At 35.9% G+C, this 18,350-nt stretch overlaps 1 protein-coding gene across 1 annotated transcript; it reads right to left on the bottom strand.

The window, feature by feature from the left end:
- Nucleotides 1–8,012: 8,012 nt before the first annotated feature.
- Nucleotides 8,013–18,140, bottom strand: LOC120334151 (uncharacterized). Its single transcript, XM_078109478.1, has 15 exons — nt 17,851–18,140; nt 17,471–17,514; nt 16,899–17,006; nt 16,569–16,652; nt 15,587–15,712; nt 15,243–15,344; nt 14,218–14,337; nt 13,631–13,777; nt 13,147–13,263; nt 11,828–11,941; nt 11,004–11,105; nt 10,126–10,215; nt 9,700–9,801; nt 9,060–9,527; nt 8,013–8,641 (listed from the first exon to the last, which is right to left on the bottom strand). Exons 1-15 carry the CDS (start codon nt 18,123–18,125, stop codon nt 8,013–8,015), a joined length of 2,628 nt encoding a protein of 875 aa, XP_077965604.1. The 5' UTR covers nt 18,126–18,140.
- Between the last annotated feature and the right edge of the window lie 210 nt (nt 18,141–18,350).

Here is an 18,350-nt window from a genome sequence, read left to right as displayed (position 1 = left end):
TTACACCTTGTATTGTTCGTTTGTTGTGGTGTGCCGTCAAATTTGGCAAATTTTATAAGTGTGGCCGAATGTTAAAAAAGGTTGCGGAGCACTGGTATAGACTCTAGCTTGACTGGAGGTTAAACTGTTAGACTTAACTGTGTTAGAATCGCAGATTTCACGTCTCAGAATTAAATGCCTGGTCGCGCACATAAAAAGTAACTCCTCACATATCGTGCATTGGCTTCTTGTATATATATGAGATTGTTCGTGACAAAGGCTTGAACGGCGTCTTCTTGGTGTTCCACATTTCGCGAACGATATTGGAAGATGATACTGGTAACAAACCACTATGATATGTAATGAATGATGTATCCTCAAATGTAAGCTTTAATAATTTAACTAATGTTTTGCGGTGCGCTGTAATTCGCTGCAATTTTGCCGCGAATGACACAAATTTTTATAATCTTATACAGGGGTGTGCAACCTTTTTCGCAGGCGGGCCAAATATCAATAACCGGGTTAAACCGCGGACCGCACCTTCATTTCACATAGGCTTTCTATAGTTGCAGGCATAAAATGGTGTCTTTTTGTTGTTGATCTCATGGTCTTTACAGAAATGATGAGGTAAAACGCATTAAGTTCTTAGAACTGTAATTTAAAGATATATATATATTGTTGCACCCAATTTAAACGAATTCAGTGAGAAATTTGCTGCTGGATTCTTTTCCCGACTACTTTTATCCAAATTTGCTTAAATGGAAGTGCTAGCAATTCGATGCGACGCCCATTTTAGAACAAAAATATATTACCGAAAAGTACCATATTTGAAGCCATAACTTTTTCAAATGTGGGAAGTAACTTGATTGAGAAGTTTTCAGTAAAATGCGCCAAGTTTCATTTCCAAATAATTTGCTGTCAAATCTTATTCTAGGTTCGATTTAGACAACATCAACTGATAGGCTGGAACCAAAACTCATTTAGCTATTTTATCTTATATGTATATATTGTATTTATTGTCTCATTTAATGGGATTCCCATTGAAATACAATTCAATAAAAATTACTAAATTTATGGAAATTCAGGTTTAGTGCACTGTCTATAAATATGACAAGGCCTACATGCAAAACGACAAAATTCATTGACTTTGTTAACTTTATAATTCCGAAGTATTGTCTAACTGTGGAAACTCATCATCATTTTCTTGACCTATAGTTGATAAAGAAAATTTGTTATTTATAGGTAAAGGTGTAATTTATAAGTAAATGAATATCCTTTTTCATATTTTGTATATTTGAAAATCTTGTTATTCTATACTTTGTTATTTTGTTCTCGTTAGAGAAAAATGAAAAAAACATCGCCCCCAAATAATCCCTAATGTTATTTTTCAAGAGAAATTCAATTAGGACACAGTCTTATTTTCGGTAACACGGTACGGTATATACGATTGGCCCAATTGTTTTTAGAGGGCCCACTTGTCCCATGAGTCGACTTGTCCCACCTGTCTCATGGGAAATACAAAATTCTATCGTTTTAACCCGTTTGCCCTTCACATTTGAGGTGGTAACTACATAGTAACGGAATATCGGCTTTTTTGAGATGTCGGTGTATTGATATCGGCGTTTTGGTTGGTATCGGTATCAGCCTTGGTTATAATTATGCCATCTTATCCGCTCGTCCCTCCTCCGGATAAATATGTAAATCCTAATCCTAAACGTCCATGGTTGAAGAAGGCGGAACGGTGGCGAGCGTATTCGATGCGCCAGACGCCGAGCCCATGGACCTTTCCCCGACCTTTGACTCCCGAAAAATTCTTCCTATACTTTACCACTGCAAAATTTTCGGGGCTATTTTAAGAGTGCTTTTGCGAGTTGGCGCCTGTAAAATGGGGTATGTGTTTCAAACCATCATTATGATTCATCGCATACAACAATCTCTTTTTTAAAAGTACCGGTAAAGAATTTCAGGCTAGTCTATTACAGCTATTTCAACACTAATTTTTATTACTGCAATTAAATTAAAACTCCTAGGAAGACAGAGTGATTATTGAATTATCTGATTTATATTTAAGTTTCCGAAACACAACTGAAAACTAACGAATAGAGTTCCAAAACGCGAAAACGAGGTAATGTTTACAACCACGCTTGAAAATCTGTCTGAGTGAGAAAAATGTCTGAGCGGATGCGAAAAGGGGGCATTGTTACGTCACGTTTTGCATCTTGGGGATTGGCCAATGTCACGAAGTAAACAAGGAAGTCGATGCTCGGGGAAAGGTCCATACGAAACGCATGAATGATTATTGTAAATCGTCGCCAAGCAACCAACGCCGTTTTCCCGCCAACGCCTGTATCATGCCTTGGCTTACGGGTACTTCACTGGTCGCCTTTATTATTGTCCTGTTGCTATTTCTGTTTTGTTAGATTTTAAATACACTGCCAAATATTGCAGTCAATGTTCAGTTCCGTAACCTACGCTACTGCCGTATGATGGTTCGCGTAATCGCTGGGACGGTCACGGCTCCCGTTATCATCAAGTTCATGAATTCGAAACAGTTACGGTAACTGACGAACTAATCCCATACCTACCCGACATATCACATAGGCCAGTAGACTGGTAACCGTACAAGAGGCCGTGGTTCTCCATGATATGATTAAGCCCTCTTTGAGTATGTAAATTATATTTTATGGACCACCAGACTTGTTAAACAAACAAACTCAACCTGCTATTAAATTTTACAATATTTTCTGAAGCCTAGCCACCGCCATAGTAAAATATTTTTTTTCAATGTCAGAATTTCGGGATAATTTCAGTAAATTGACAGTCAAGTTAAGCATCAAAATGCAGACAATTTCATAAACACTATTTGGATTTAACTTAATAATCATCATCTGGAACCGTGACACCTAGAAGACTCTAAGGTGATTCTTTATTTTCATATTCTATCTCTGGAATTTACTATAGCTAGAATTTGATTGTATACCAGTATGTATATGTGTTCTTGGTTACGAAGTTTTTGGTCACTTTTTAAGTCACTAGTGCTAGATTCAAACATTTGGCCCAAGCACCAAGTCACCTCTATTTTTTTTTCAGTCAGTAAATAAAAAACAGAACAAATGAAAATCACACAGTATTACAGGGGAAAGGAAGTCTCATATTTTCTGGTGTTCTATTGATATTTCTTTTTTTTTCTGGTCGATAAAAATATTGATATTGAATTAATAGATCTAATAAGATTAGCCATAACACGAATAAGGACGAAATCTTTTAAATTACAATGTACTATTTACATTGCAACATAACTTAAAGTTATAAGGTGGCTACAATTTAATATTTTATTACCATTATTACAAATAAAATTACTATTTTAGCGAGAAGTCCAGTGATCCTCTGGCACATACGATCCCCCACGTAAGTTTATCAGCGAATAACGGTTGTTATGAAGTGCAAACCACCATGCCATACCATATTTATATGATTTTCGTCGATGGAGAGAAATCCAAACTAACAAGTAACAGCAGGAAAGTAGAGCAGTTTGGGTATGGACAAAACCTCAAATAATTTGTGTGCTCACTATATTTTTAAGAAGTATGCGCATCAAGATGGCGCACAACCTGAACATAGTATGTGTTTATCGGTTAGTATCAAGGTTATGCGACATCTTGGTGCGCATACTTCTGGAGCACTCTTTTTTAATTTACTGGTCATTTACTGCGAGTACTTTTATAACAGGGCACTCTATTTCTTTGGTGTAACTTAGGGTTGTGAAGTTGAAGTGAAGCTCCTTCTAAGTGTGACTTTTTTATATAACACTTATTCTCATTTTTTGCTACGAAGAAGGCAGCCAGTAATATCTCACTATATTTACTTCCTGATTGGCATTTCGTACCCAATTTATTACATCCTGTTTTAGTTGTGACAATTTGAACCTGAGATTTTTGAACTGTGAAGCCAACAAAGTTAAGTCTAAGCTGTACCTTCTAGGCCAGTGGTTGTCAAACTCTTTAAGCCACGCCCTCGTTTTTCAAAATTTGTCAGGTCTCGCGTCCCACCTCACAAATAATTAGTTAACAATATACTACAAATAACACATTTTAGCGCGAAAGCATGTTTTATTCAAAAAATAAGGGGATTGAACAAAAATGTTCAAAATAAGGAGGCAAGATCAAATCTAACAAATATTTTTATTTCATACTAGCTTTACGTCCCCTCAAAAAATTGGCTAGGCCCCCAAGTGGGGTGCGCCCAGCCTTTTGAAAACCACTGCTCTTGATTGAAAAATTAAATCTTCTCGATAAAAATGTGGTCATTGCAAGACTCTTCTTAGATTACCCCGGGGGTATGAAAAGAGACTCTGGCTGCAGTTTTTTGTATAAAAAGCGAACTCCAACTTCACAGCCATTAGACTTTAAAACTATTTATTGTACAATGAGATGATTTGATTATTTGAGGCAATTTATTTTTAGTATAAGACTAATAAGACTATATCTATTCTTGGCTGTAGTGTTTTAAGAAAATTACACTACATTTGTGGTTGTTTTGAAATGCTTAAATATATGATGTGGGAAGAAGGGATATTATACGCATATTTTTATGAATCCATAAGAAATTTGTTAAGATTAAAAATCTAATTTTCATAGAAAACTTAGGAAAATTTTGGAGACTGTTTTTGTGTGTGTGTGAGTGATTTAATAATTTGATTCAAATAAGGTTCTTTTCTTGTAGCCATGAATACATACTATTCCTGTAGGTAGTACCAGAATGGTATGATCTTTTTCAGTTAAGATGAACTTGTTGTTTGAAAAATGAGCTCTTGGGAAGTATAGTACCATGTACCACCCAAGATGTTTCCTCCAAAAAGGCTTTGCATAAGCAGTCTGTGTTTCATAGAGAGTTACTAGGTTTTTTTCAAGGGCAGAATATGTCAGGTTAGGCACAGTTTATAACAACATGGAAGATATCATCATGGACTTGAAACTAAATTTAAAAAATGACTGAGATACACACTTGAATTAGATATAAACAAATATGCTTTAGAACAGGGCTGTGCAACAATGTGGCCCGCAAGGAAAGTTTTGTGTCCCGCGGAAAAGTGCTAATTTTAAATAGTGTGCGGTCCGCGAAACTAGTTTTTAATTTAGTATAATATGGTATGTGCGAGTAATCCCAATCCCTTTGCGGTGCAAAGTCTATACCTGAATCCAATTTATTATCTACGCCTGTGACGTTACAATGCCCTGCAACTGCTCGAAGGCCTATGTTGAATGAAGGTGCGGCCCGCAGTTTCACCCAGTTATTTGTATCTGGCCCTCTCGTAATAAAAGGTTGCACACCCCTGATCTAGAAGATAATATTTCAGCCTTTTCAAAAAAACTAGCACCACTAAAAATAGAGCATGGAGAAATAATTGTAATACATAAGCAAAGGCATGTTGTGGAAATATCATAATACTATTTTGTGAATTATAGATATAGACATTAGTACATTATGTACTCCATTGTCAATTGGTAACCTGTATACTTTAACTTGAAATTTTAAATCAGAAGACTTGCCAGTAGCCTCATCCAAATGGTTGTATTAGTTCAGTTACTTAATCTGTGGTTGGTTCAACCCTTATTAAAACTCAGTGAATTTTAGTTCACGAATGTTCGTATCTACAAAGCTTGTTTTGAGCAAAGTTGTATACATTACATGACAATTGGATACACATGAGAATTAATGTGGAGCTGGTAAAAAAAGCTGGAGACCATAATACAGAAAACAGTTTTGACTCTGAGGAAATTATGAGCGCGTAGATGCCTTTAAACCAAAACAACTACGAGAGTGCCTTGGTTGTTTTCAACAAGATAGTGCCTTACCTCTCGTTTTAATAACACTTTTTAAATATTATAGGCGTACGAAAAAGCGCTCAACTCGTTAAACCTAGAACATCTTGAAAGTTGTGACCAGGGTCAGCGAAAAGTGGTGTGACTCATGATGCCATAGCATAGGGGCCCTTCCGTTTAAAGAGGTAAAAATGCTTGTTGTTAAATACCCCAGTTTAACTCATTAGTCACTCAAGAAAATTTACACAAATCATTCTTAATAATACAATGAAAAAAATCAAGATTACCAAAATTGAACCATACTCAAGTATATAACCTTCTAAAAACATAAAACACAGAATTATGAAATATTAAAATTAAAGAATGAAAATATACATATATATATATAAAAGTATTACAGCTTGTGTAAAAATTGGGCTGAAGTGAGTTATTCTAGGAGCCAAAATTTTCAAATAAAACTCTTGCATATGCCGATGCTAAAATTTTATGGCATATATCTAAAGTTGGGACCTCAAGCCTTTCCTTTGAAATTAATTGGAAGTCATCACAAAATAAACCAAGTCAAATCAACTTGTGTACAAGACACATATTATCAGGAGCTGGAAATGATGTCATAAATGGGCTTATGTATGGACTTTCCTCCCCACCAGGGTTATATATGACAATTTATTTTTCATCTTTTTTCATGGATATATGTCGACTTACTCACTCAGGGATTGAAGTATACATATTTTTATATTATTAAAAACCTAACAATAACCAAAATTTAAACGAATTTTTTCAGAAATATAGAACTTGATTTAAATTTGGTGATGTTTAATACTTAATAATTTTTTTGTGAATAAGTTATCTGATATATTTTTTATTTATGGTAAATATTAAATTTATTCGAAACACCAGCCTTGCAAAAAATCTCCAAGATCAACAAATACTGTTATATCCAAAATTGCCACAAACGGTAGATATGAACATTTCTATGCTGCACAAAAAAAAAGATTTTTTATGTTATTATGATTACCAGAAAAGATTTTTATTTTCAGTTGAAATTTGAAAAAATTAGATCAATCAACAGAATTTTATAAAGGTTGAAGACAGGGATGGCCAATACCGAATAGTTCACTATTTCGAATACATTCAAAATTATTATTTTCGAATATGAAATTTCGAATACATTCCAAAATAAATTCCAAGTAAAAAAGCATATTTTAGGGCATGAAGGAATTTGCATACAATAAACAAGGGAATAACTGTTATCTACAACCTGCCTATTTACTAGACATTTTATTTATTTTTTTGCAAGTAGGAAAATGCGAAACAAAGATTAGGTATAATCGGGCAGTTTACCACACATTTTATGCCCACAGATTGTCATGATACTTTAGTATACGATAGCAATGCTTTTATTTTTTCATAAGTCAAAGCAACCACAGGTTATGTTAAACAGAATTAAATTAATACGGCAAGGTATTTTTATTGCTAGTATCTAAATATTTTCTGGACTTTTAACTATCATAATTAAAATCGGTTGCCAAAAAGCGAAAAAAAATATAAACTGCTTTTCTTAATAATTCCGACTAATTTATTGGGTATCATAACAATTGTGGCTTTGAATAATTTTAAATTTTTCGACGTAAAGGAAATAAATGTATAAATTAGAAGCCTTGCAGCGCAGGGTAATACCGTCGATGCCAATCACGCAATTGTGCAACAGTATGAGGCGCACGCTCGCACAGAAGATCACAAATAAATATAGTGCCGATTCTATTTTATTGTGATTACAATATGTTATAAAGTGCGTAGAATCGTTGGTAGATTTTGCTTAGAAGCGAAACACCTTGCTGACGGCGAAAAGTAGCTACTATTCGGAATTATTCGAAAATCAGCCAAAAAGGTATTCGAATAGTTTGATATTCGAATGTTTTCGAATATTCGATTCGTTTTGGACAACCCTGGTTGAAGAATATGGAAGATATGTTATAAGGCAGTCTCACTCATTTGCGCAACAAAGCTTCATTTTTTTTCAAATTGTTTCTGGTGATTTCAATAGATTCATTCTTTTCTTTATCACTCCGATAATCTTCAGCTTTCATCTTTGCTTCCAACGCCATTTTATACAATTCAACAGTTTTCTCTATATTTCCCATTCTCTTGTGAGCGATTCCCGCATGATTAAGACAATGTCCATAAATTCGATACATTTGCGCTTCTTCTTTAAACTCTGTTCTTGAGTTTGACCACAAGTTGGTTTAGGTTCGCATATTCATGATATTCATTGCAGTAAGAGTAACAACGGTCGATGTGACATAAGCACCAAGCCTCATTTTCTACTCTAACTTTATGACTCGAAGCCTTAATTGATTGAAGATAACTCACCATCTCCTGCATGAGTGGTATCACAGTGTTTTTAATGATTTTTCTCATTTTTTCTGATAATCCAGTTCTAATTGATCTCACAACAATTTTTATTTTAAAAACACACCCACTTATACTCTCAACTGAGATAGGCCTATCGATGTTGAGTTCGTAAATTTTTGCTATGGTGTAAAATGAAACAATGGCATGTAAGCTCTGGCCATTTTCCTTCAACTTATTACCCAAATTTTGCATCTTCCCAAGTTTTGGGATACAGGATATTAATGTAGATAAATCATTTTTTGATAAGTTAAGCTTTGCCAAATCTTGGAAACTTTTAACACACATTGCTTCTGTGTTTTCAACATTAGGGAGAAGTTGTTCACAGACAGTAACAACCGATCGGTTGACTATACGCTGCCATGAGTTTTCGACCAGATCAAGCATATCCTTGTATTCTCTCCGAAAATCTTCCGAAATGAGGGATTCTGAAACGATAAGATAAAATAGTGAATCAATATTTGATCTCATATAAACACTAAATGCAATTTTATGGAAATTATGTTTAATCGGTAATTTATTTGGCTTCCTCCTTTTAAACGGGGCTCTGTACAGGCAGCCACTGACAGGTAAAAAAGCTTCTATTTCTGGGAAGGATGGAATCTTTCCAATCTGGGTTTCTTGATTTGGAATAGGATCTACATATTTATCCAGGGGAGAAGAAAACCGGCTTCTCGATCGGTTACCAGTCCATGTTGGGTATGGGGTCAGTAAGCCAGTTATTTGTTTTGATAAGCATGGATTTGACAATTTGGTCAATCTTATGGTATTATTACAGTTTTTCAGTTTGATCTCGAATTCAATTGATGTGTTCAATAATTTGTTTAAAATGTTGGTAATCATTACCTTCTTTTTTATATTCTGCTATCAGATCAGCTGGAAAAATCAGTGATGAAATATCTTCTGTTTTGTCTGTTTGTGTTCCATCTTCTGCTATTTCTTTTGGATCGGTTTGGAATTCATTTTCAGCAAAAGTTTTAATGGTGGTTTGGGTTGGGGCGTGCGATAATTGTTTCTCCTCTGTTTGGATCTCATTTTCAATAACATCTGGCTCGGCCATTTGAGAAAAGTCTTGGACTATTTTTCTATCTGGTTGAGGGAGAATGCTTGGTTCATCCGGTGAAGTTTGGGTGTCAATGTCAGTTGTGAAATCAGCTTGGCAGCGTCTGTTTCTTCGTTCCGGCTTCTCAGTTTGCACTTCCATCTCATATGTTCGTTCTTCTTCTGTTTGAATTGTTCGTTCCCGTTTCAGCAAGACATTTGTCTGTGATTCCGTGTTACAAGTAGCTGCAGTTTCAGTTTGGCTCAGGGCAGCTGATAAAAGCATTTTATAATAATTAAAAATAGGTTTTGTAAAGCCGAAGTAGCTTGCTGAGGTTACTTTCACAGAGCCCAGAGAGAATTTTTCATGTGACGCCTTGCTCTCTGAATAGGGCCCTATATAAGCAGCCACTAATACATTTATCAAAAAAACAACAATAAACACCTCTGAAATACGCTGCTCGTCTTCTATGAGGAGAAGTTCGCTTTTTGTGGCTTCGTTGCCTTCTTCTTTGAGATTTTGAGTCATTTTCCTCATCACTGCTTCCTAGAAAACCAGAAAAAATATTCCTCCTTCTAATTAGAACTGATTCAACATGCATATGAAATACATCATAATGAGCTGGATTGTGTTTACCAAGTAACACATGACTTTATTGGCTTCACAATGCAAATGCATGAGCTATGTGGAACCAATCTTTTGAAAAATAGTAGCTTCCATTTCAGAGGCTGCTTTGATACATTTTTAAAGTTTCAAGAGTGGAAATCTCCTGCTTATTCCTCAATCTCATAACAATTATCAATCCTTCTCAATTAACATGGTGCGTAAATAAAGTTGAATCATTTCCTTTTTCGAAGAACAAAATGTCACCTGAAGTTTTCGAAGCTTCGCTTCCAAACCTTTGATATCCAGAGGCCTCTCCTTCACTTTCATGCTCTCCTCCAACTTGTCTTGAAGGCACTGAAAAATTAGGAATTTTGTATTTGTTCAACAATGTACCGTACTTATGCTTCCTTGTCTATCTATGCAACGGTGAATATTCGATGACAGTTGACTGCGATAAGACCAGCCAAATTACCAAATTTTGACACTGTAGAATCCTATTTTTCACTCATTTCACCATTCTCAAAATCATTTGTTTGTTTTAAAGAAGATACTGTATATAACTGAGTATAACATGAATTTCAAACTTGCTATTTATTTTTACTGAGGTCAACCCTTTATGGTCAACTTTATTGTCCATATTTAATTATTAAAAAAAAATTTTTGACCATTTGTTTCATCTGCGGACGACACATCAATAAAATTTGAGGAATTGTCACATCAAGAGCAATCATCTCAGAAGCTTTTTTATGTCGGTTGCAATTGAAGATTTTGATGAGTTTTTGGAATTTATAGAAAAATGTGACTCATGCCTAGAAGAGGCATGGAGCGTTTTTAGGGTCATTTATGAGTTAAGTTAGGGTGGCCCATCGCTTTTCATCACATCTCTGATTACCCTGAGCAAGTTCGAGTCCTATGGGGAATATTTCGGTGAGGATTCTGAGAGGATTGTTGGATTTCCACCACTATTGGGTGTAACCACTGGTCAGTTACATCAAGTACGAACATCTAAAACAAATACCTGATTACCTACGATAATTCCCTACCCGGCATAAACTGGTATCCGGACGAGATGCTGATGATTAAACCGTCGTATTGACTTTCCTCTCCCATGGGATAAAAGTGATACCTTATCCTTGAATTACCTGAATCTCGAATATTTTGTTCACCGGTCAGTGTTCCAGTTAACATCGTGTCTTCTGGTATGCTACCGCTTGTGAAGGGCTCTACTTCAATGGTTGCCAAATCTAAAAATGTTGTTAGTTAATGAGTAATCATTCCAGATTTTGCTCAGTAAACAGGTAAAATAATACTTTTCCATACATTTAGATTGAAGGGAAGGGAAGCTGAGTGGCCTAATTGTGTGATAGGCCTTCTTATCAGATGAGTCGTCCTTCTAAATTTTACCCCAGGGGCGCATCCAGGAATTTATAAAGGGGGGTTCTGACTGTGACAGCTCACATGGGTTTCAAGAGTCTTGAGAGTCTGAAGAACGTTCCAAGCTACGAACATTGGCATAAGTAGGCCTTGTCTTGTGTAACTGTTTTAAATTTGTTTTATATCTTTGGATACACAGCACTTATACCAAGTTTACTGCCTTATACTAGATCACTGAGTCATGCCCAAAAAATCTTGCATTGAAATATTTTTTGGGTGTATGTGGGCCATCTCAAGATTCCCATAATATTATTTATCCCTTCTTTTTTCAGTATTTTATGACTTGCAACTGGAATTGGGAGTTCAGATATTTCTTGGTTTGTAGGCTCAGTTATACTGCAAAAATTTACATATGAATTTTTTGTTTACAGTTTTCAGATAACTAGTAATAGTATATTCAAATTGAACATGCCACTTGAATTTCAATTGAAAAATACAACGAGATATATTCTTTTTTCTATTTCAAAAAGGGGCTTCCGACCCATAACTAACGACTATTCCCCTGCTTCAGTAATTAGTAAAAATTATATACCTTCATTATGATCTAAATCTTCTTCACTTCCCAAATCCGCAAAACTGTAAGTAGTATCATCAAAACTGTCTTCATCGCTGAGCATCACATCTTCATTATCTTTCGACGATGTGCCTAGAAGTTTTGTTTTAATCGTTTAAATCAGGGTTCCCAAATTCTCTTGTGTACCACCAAAATTCTCTCATATTTTTGACTATTAAACTCAGCTTGCTCTGATACATCCTATATCAGCAGTTTTTATCGCATGCTGTGATTGGACGAAATTTGTCACATGTGACTGTGGAAGCAGAATTGGTAGTTTCTGTAGTTAAAGGTAAATCTTTTACTGGGATGAAATTTGACCCTTAAAAAGTCAAAATGTACCTCTGGAGTCTGGGGTTACATGTACATCACATTTACCCCAATTTTGGGGACCCCTGGTTTAAATAAAATTTTGAATATTGAAAATATTGAATGTACTCCTTTGGAGCAGAATATTTGTTAGAGAGCAAAACTCAGCAGAGAAAATATATTTTTTTAGTTGAAATTTCGATTAGTCATTTCGAATCTCAATATACCATCACGTTCATTACGTAGTTATTCACACATTTTGCTCTAAACATGGTCGTGTGCAATCAGCCGCGGATATGAAAAAATTTAGGCTACTAGTATTTTGCAAGGACCAACATCTCTATAGTTGGTAGTTGGTACGATTATGAATGAAGAGGGAGTGGGCGGATTTAGGGGCATTGAACTCAAGATGTGACATCTGTGAAGCTAATACAGTTGAATCTACTGCTTCTACCGCTTTAGACTCTATGGTGATGTATCATAAGAACTCGTTTGCCATGGCACTGTTAATACCATAGTGGAGTCTGTGGTCAAATTCTTGTCAGAAATTTATTATATGTAAGAGTAAAGCTGGGTTCCCCTCGATCACAAGGTAAATCACCATCTTTCTCTATGAAACTAGAATCATTAAACAGACCAGGGTCTCCGAAACTGAGGGTCGCTACTTCGCAGGGAGGCACACAACAGATTTTAGGGTTCGCAAAGAGTACACCAATTTCACACAAAGCCTACTACTGTATATCTATTATACTTTTTTTAGTTGTTGGATTCGAAGCACAATTACAGTATTAAAACTAGTGCAAAATATGAATCTCGCGATTTGGAGAGAATACGCGACCGGGTCGCGACCTTAAAGTTTGAAAAGTCATGAAATAGACTTACACCTGACGTGGACTGGTGACCCTATGGAAAGTTGTGATGAATCCACTTGATTGACTTTTCTCTTCCATGAAAACAATGCTATCCTAAATCATAGCCTTCTTACTCACCAATACTTTTTGGAGTTGTTTCTTCATCACTTGCTTGACTGAATGCACGATTCGAGACAGATTGGTTCTGAGTGCTCCCTGTACTTCCAGCTCGTCTTGGCCTTGGCTCATTTGGCCCTGTTTTTGAAGTACAAATTTGTTATGGTGTAACTTGGTTAAGAAAAAGTAGTTTATAGGTTTCTCATATAAGGGAGATTCTGCTATTTTGACAATTAGTGTGATATAATATCTTAAATAACAATTGAGTCATTCTCAACTCTCTGTCAATGTGTAATAGATTGTGTTGCTTGCGCATGACTTTAATGCTTCAAGGGTTTACAGATACAAACTCTGAAAATAACCCCGTTGAAGCAAATTCATTCTTCCAAAAATGCTTAAATTCATCTTTGAAATTGCAGCATTGCATACAAAATTCACTGTGTCGCTTTTTATGTCACACCAACTTTGTCCTGCGCTCATTCGAATTTATATTTGTTATACTAACCAATGCTTTCAAATGTTGTCTTGAGCCTCCCTGGAGTTACTGAACTTCCAGTTTCTCTGTCTTGTGGTGTGCCGACACTGACTGCTCTTCTTGTCTTTCTTCTTGTTGATAGCTGATATGGTTCTGAAGAATGAATGTCACGATGCTCTGAAAGAGATAATTAAGAAGTTAGGAATGGTTACTGTAAAATTACAGTATATTTTATCTTTTTTCACAATAATTTATTGTTGAAGAGTTTGTACTTTTTAAAGATTTTGGCAGGGTAAAAATTACAGATTCCTGCTCAGTTACTTCCTAAGCATGAGTGAACTTATTTTTTCCATAGTGCCTGAGATATTATAGGTCATAGATTACACATGATAATAAACTGGAGGATTGCTGGACTCCTCGTCACTGTAGGATGGTTCATGTAACTGCTGGTTGGATACCGCTTCCTCCGCCACCAAATCCATGCTTCCGGATAAAAAACAAGAACTGGTAACCAGACGAGAGGCCGTGGTTCGCCATATGATTAAGCTGTCTTATCGGTTTTGCTCTCCTACTGAGATAAATATGTAAATCCTATCCTGACTGTAGATTATGCTCACCAATGTCTTCTGGTGTTGCCTCAATCCTTCTGGGTGAGATTGAAATATGTTCTGTTGATGTTTGTGGTCTTCCAGTTTGAACTTGTGTTGTCTTTCTTCTTGTTGAAGCTTGATAGGGTTCTGTAACAGTTTTGCAAATTTTTCATACTTGGGTGTGAATTGAGCAAATTTGAAAACTATGTCAAATTTGAAAACTATGTATGTCGATTCTTGACTTTGTCAATATTTCTGTGACAAGCTATTTTCACTACAAATCTAATTTCAAAAACGTAGTATTGTATGTAAGTAATTATGCTAGCCTCTGTCCTTTCATTCATAGTTTTATGTAGAACTACTACTGGATACTTGTCTAGAGCTTTGTTGGGAATAAATATGGACTGAGTTACAGAACTCAGTACTCCTGAAGTATGCGTACCAAGATGGCGGTCACCGGAGCATAGTATGTATATCTGGTTAGGGTTAGGCTGTAATTTTATTACAATTTTCCTTATTTTAGTTCTATTACGAGTTCGGGGACTAGCCAAATGACTCTTGTAGTATTTGTACCTGAAATTCTGGCCTAACCCTAACCTGGTACAAAAAACACATTCAGGTGCTCGCCATCTTGGTACATATACTTCATGAGCGCCAAAAATATTAGTAATATAGATCGAAATAAGTTCCACATAGCATTTCTTGGTAAGCCAGCTACAATGGCTTAGGTGTGGCCAACGCATTTGGCAGAATTAACTAAGAAGACATTGCAGGTCAAAGATCAAAAGTTATTCCCACCACTTCACCTAGGTTCTGATTAAGTTATTATGTGTTTAGAGCCTTGTTCAGAGTCAGGGCATGAAAGTATTTTCAAATCAGTGATATAATTTTTGGTGTTTGTACAAGGCTTATAGCAAGGCAGATGTATATGGCATTTTGTTTGGAAAATAATTTGTTGCCTGCTAGCATATCGGTCATTATTACTGAGGTATTTTTTGTAGCCATATCAGCTCTACATATCAGTGATCAAAACACAGCTCGGTCTATCTCACCTGAACTCTGTCGTGTAATGTTTCTATCTTCTGCTACTTGATCCCGAGATTCGGTCATTGATGACAAAGCTGATGCTTGTACTGGTTCATTTGCTGAAGAACCTGGCAGACATGTAAATGTGAAAGTGTAAATACTGGTGCTATGTCTTAGTCTCAAGCTTTGTCACACTTTTCAAGTCTTGTTACTATATTTCTCAATTAGGTCATTATTTGTCTGATTGTAAATATCCTAGAAATTATTACAATCTGAGTGGAAGGGCATAATTTTGTGTATAGATTGTTTCAGTTATGTTTTCTTGTCTGCCAGACTGTCTCAACTAATTTTTGAATTGAATTGTGAATACCTGCTTGATTTGATCCATTGTCGATATCTCCTGTTTGTTGAGTTTCAGCTGGCAGAGGTGGAGCTGGCAAAGCAATAGGAATATTTGTTGGTTGTTCCTCACTTAGTTCCTCTCTTGGCTGGTGAGCTGGAATTTAATAAATATAGTTATTTGATAATGGGCATCCAGTATACCTCACTTACAGATTTCCATGTATGTTCTGTCTGTTTCCCAATTAATTCAAATGTCATAATAATTACATAGTGCATATACCGTAGTAATTCTTTGATATCAAAGTATTCATCAAAACTGGTATTGCCGGTATCACCACACTTAGGGCTCTATTACTCTGCTCTATTGAAATTAAATCCACAATTAATGGGAAACTAAGGGTCCCCATACAACAGGGGTCGACAACCTCTGGCCCACTGGTCGCATCCGGCGCTTCGCTGAATCATAGTATTAGTAATAAAACAACTATTTTCATGATTATATTCTTTACGTCACAGAATTTATAGTGAGAAACGGGTAGACTAAATTATATTATAATCTATCAAGTATAAAATTCACAATTACTTGTTTAAGGAGCCTATAAGCTATAATTCAATTATAATTAGACTAATGGCAACAAAACTCAGAAAAGTTGATGCTAAGTGCAAAGGGTTCAATGGCGCCGGTAATATTCGAATGGAATTTTTTGAGATGCAATGCAGCGAGGAAATATATCTATATTCAATTCGAGAAATGTATCACTGCTTGAGTTTTATTATAAAAAATGTGATCCGTTTGGTTTTCAACTTTCTGAAAATATGTGCGACCCGCCAATGACTTGCAACCCTTAATTTTGGCCCGCAAGCGACAAAAGGTCGCCGACTCCTGCCATAAAAGAACATTGCCAAATGTTGGCCTCTTGTTTCACAATGTAACATCAGAGAGGAAGACCAAAAATAGAACTATTTTGTGATTATCATTGATAAGTGGCATTATTTGTAGGTTTTCTCACTTTGTTCATTCGTCGCTCCCGGATCCCCTGGCCACTCCAGGGCTGCTGGTACACGTGATGCAGGCAACATTGGCATTCCAAATCCTGAAAGATCAAATACATCCAATTATAGACATAGATTTTGTAGAGACATTTCAATAAGAAAATATATATGCAGCTTGTCCAAAACATCATTGGAACAAAAGCCCCGTTGGTAGATGGTTCTAGTGTAATTCCATTAGTTCTGAATTGTTTTATTCTCTAGTTCTCAATATATTTTACTTTTGAACGATTCACAGTATTAGAAAACTTTGCACTTAAAAACTTAAAATTTATTTCTGATTTGCTCACTTTGCATTGGAGACTGTTGACCTGGCCATGGTAAAGCCATTTGCTGAGCAGCTGCCCCCAGAGCTGGAAATCGGATTGGTGGCGTTGGCATCGGTGTTTGTGAAGCACCTTCAAAATTTATCACAATATGAACACAATTGTATTTTGATCTATAACAAAATACATAAACTAAACAGCACAAACAAAGCTGTCGGGAGATTGGAAACAAAGGCATAACAAATAGGATGTTTTAATACTGCGCTAATACTCCTCCATGCACACAAGTCAAAAACTACAACAATCTAATTGTGAATAATAAGTCATGAAAAACACACATAAACACAAGAATATCAATATTACTGGAGGTTTACTTGTATGTTGGTAACACTGGCAAGTGCAAAATGTAAGCTTCTGGTAAATTTCTCACAGAAGAAATCAATGCCTTACCCAGTGCCTTGCGCAAAGCCGAAAAATTCTTTAAACAATTGATACCAGACTATAAAAAACGGCATGTATCATAATTTATCTCCTGTTACTGAAGCTTCGGTATTATGTAAGAATTTCGTTGACATTTCAGCATTTTCACAACTTACCTTCAATATTACGAAACTTTGAATCTTTTATTTCATGCTTTGATCTAAAAGTAGATTAAATACCAAATATCAAAATTAGAGTTTCCTTTATAATGGCAGTGTGATGTTGTTTTTTCACGTTCATAATATTAGCGATCTTCGCTTGCAACATTTTCTATCAGTAATCATTCCATTTTGGCTTATTATGATTGCTTCATACCGTCTTTTCTGCATTGTCAGTTTGCATATTAACACGTGAAGTAATGATTTGTCGCATAATGAGACAATTCGTGGTTCGGGTATAACTTATTCACACATATATGTTTAAAGCGATGCTATTTCAAAAACATAATTTCATGTTGGTTACGTTTAACAATATTGTAGATCAAAGCAACACTTACGTCATCACGTCCCCCTTTACTGTCCCGGTATAAACTGGCGCATAGTAAAAGTTGTATGTAACGCTTTTACTTAGGACAACTTCTTCTTGGGAAGCTGCACTGCTGGTTTGCTGATTTGGGTTATTTGCCTGGGACGCTATTGGTTGATTTTGTGCAAGTCCTTCCGCCCCTCCCTGCTGGGCTTGCGCGTGCTCTTCCCCTTCTTGTTCTTGTTGTTGATGCGGTTGCCTCTCATTGTCATCATCTCCCGACTCCGGCGGGCCATCTTTCTCCATTATGAAAATTATTCACTGTAAGTCTGTAACGCTTTTTTTTTTATCTTCGACTGCGTCGTCAATCACAAGGCAACTAACTAGTTTAATTGAAATAACTGGTAAAATCCGTACGTGTATTCGGTTAGGATATTTCACGAGTTAATTTATATTACTGTATCAGAGAAATTTGTAGTGGACTGACAAATCATCTCTTTATCTGATAAACCAGTTCGTTCGTCGGTTATC

This window comes from Styela clava, chromosome 15 (assembly GCF_964204865.1).
Source record: "Styela clava chromosome 15, kaStyClav1.hap1.2, whole genome shotgun sequence".
Lineage (NCBI taxonomy): Eukaryota > Metazoa > Chordata > Ascidiacea > Stolidobranchia > Styelidae > Styela > Styela clava.
This window is presented reverse-complemented; position numbering and strand designations above follow the sequence as displayed.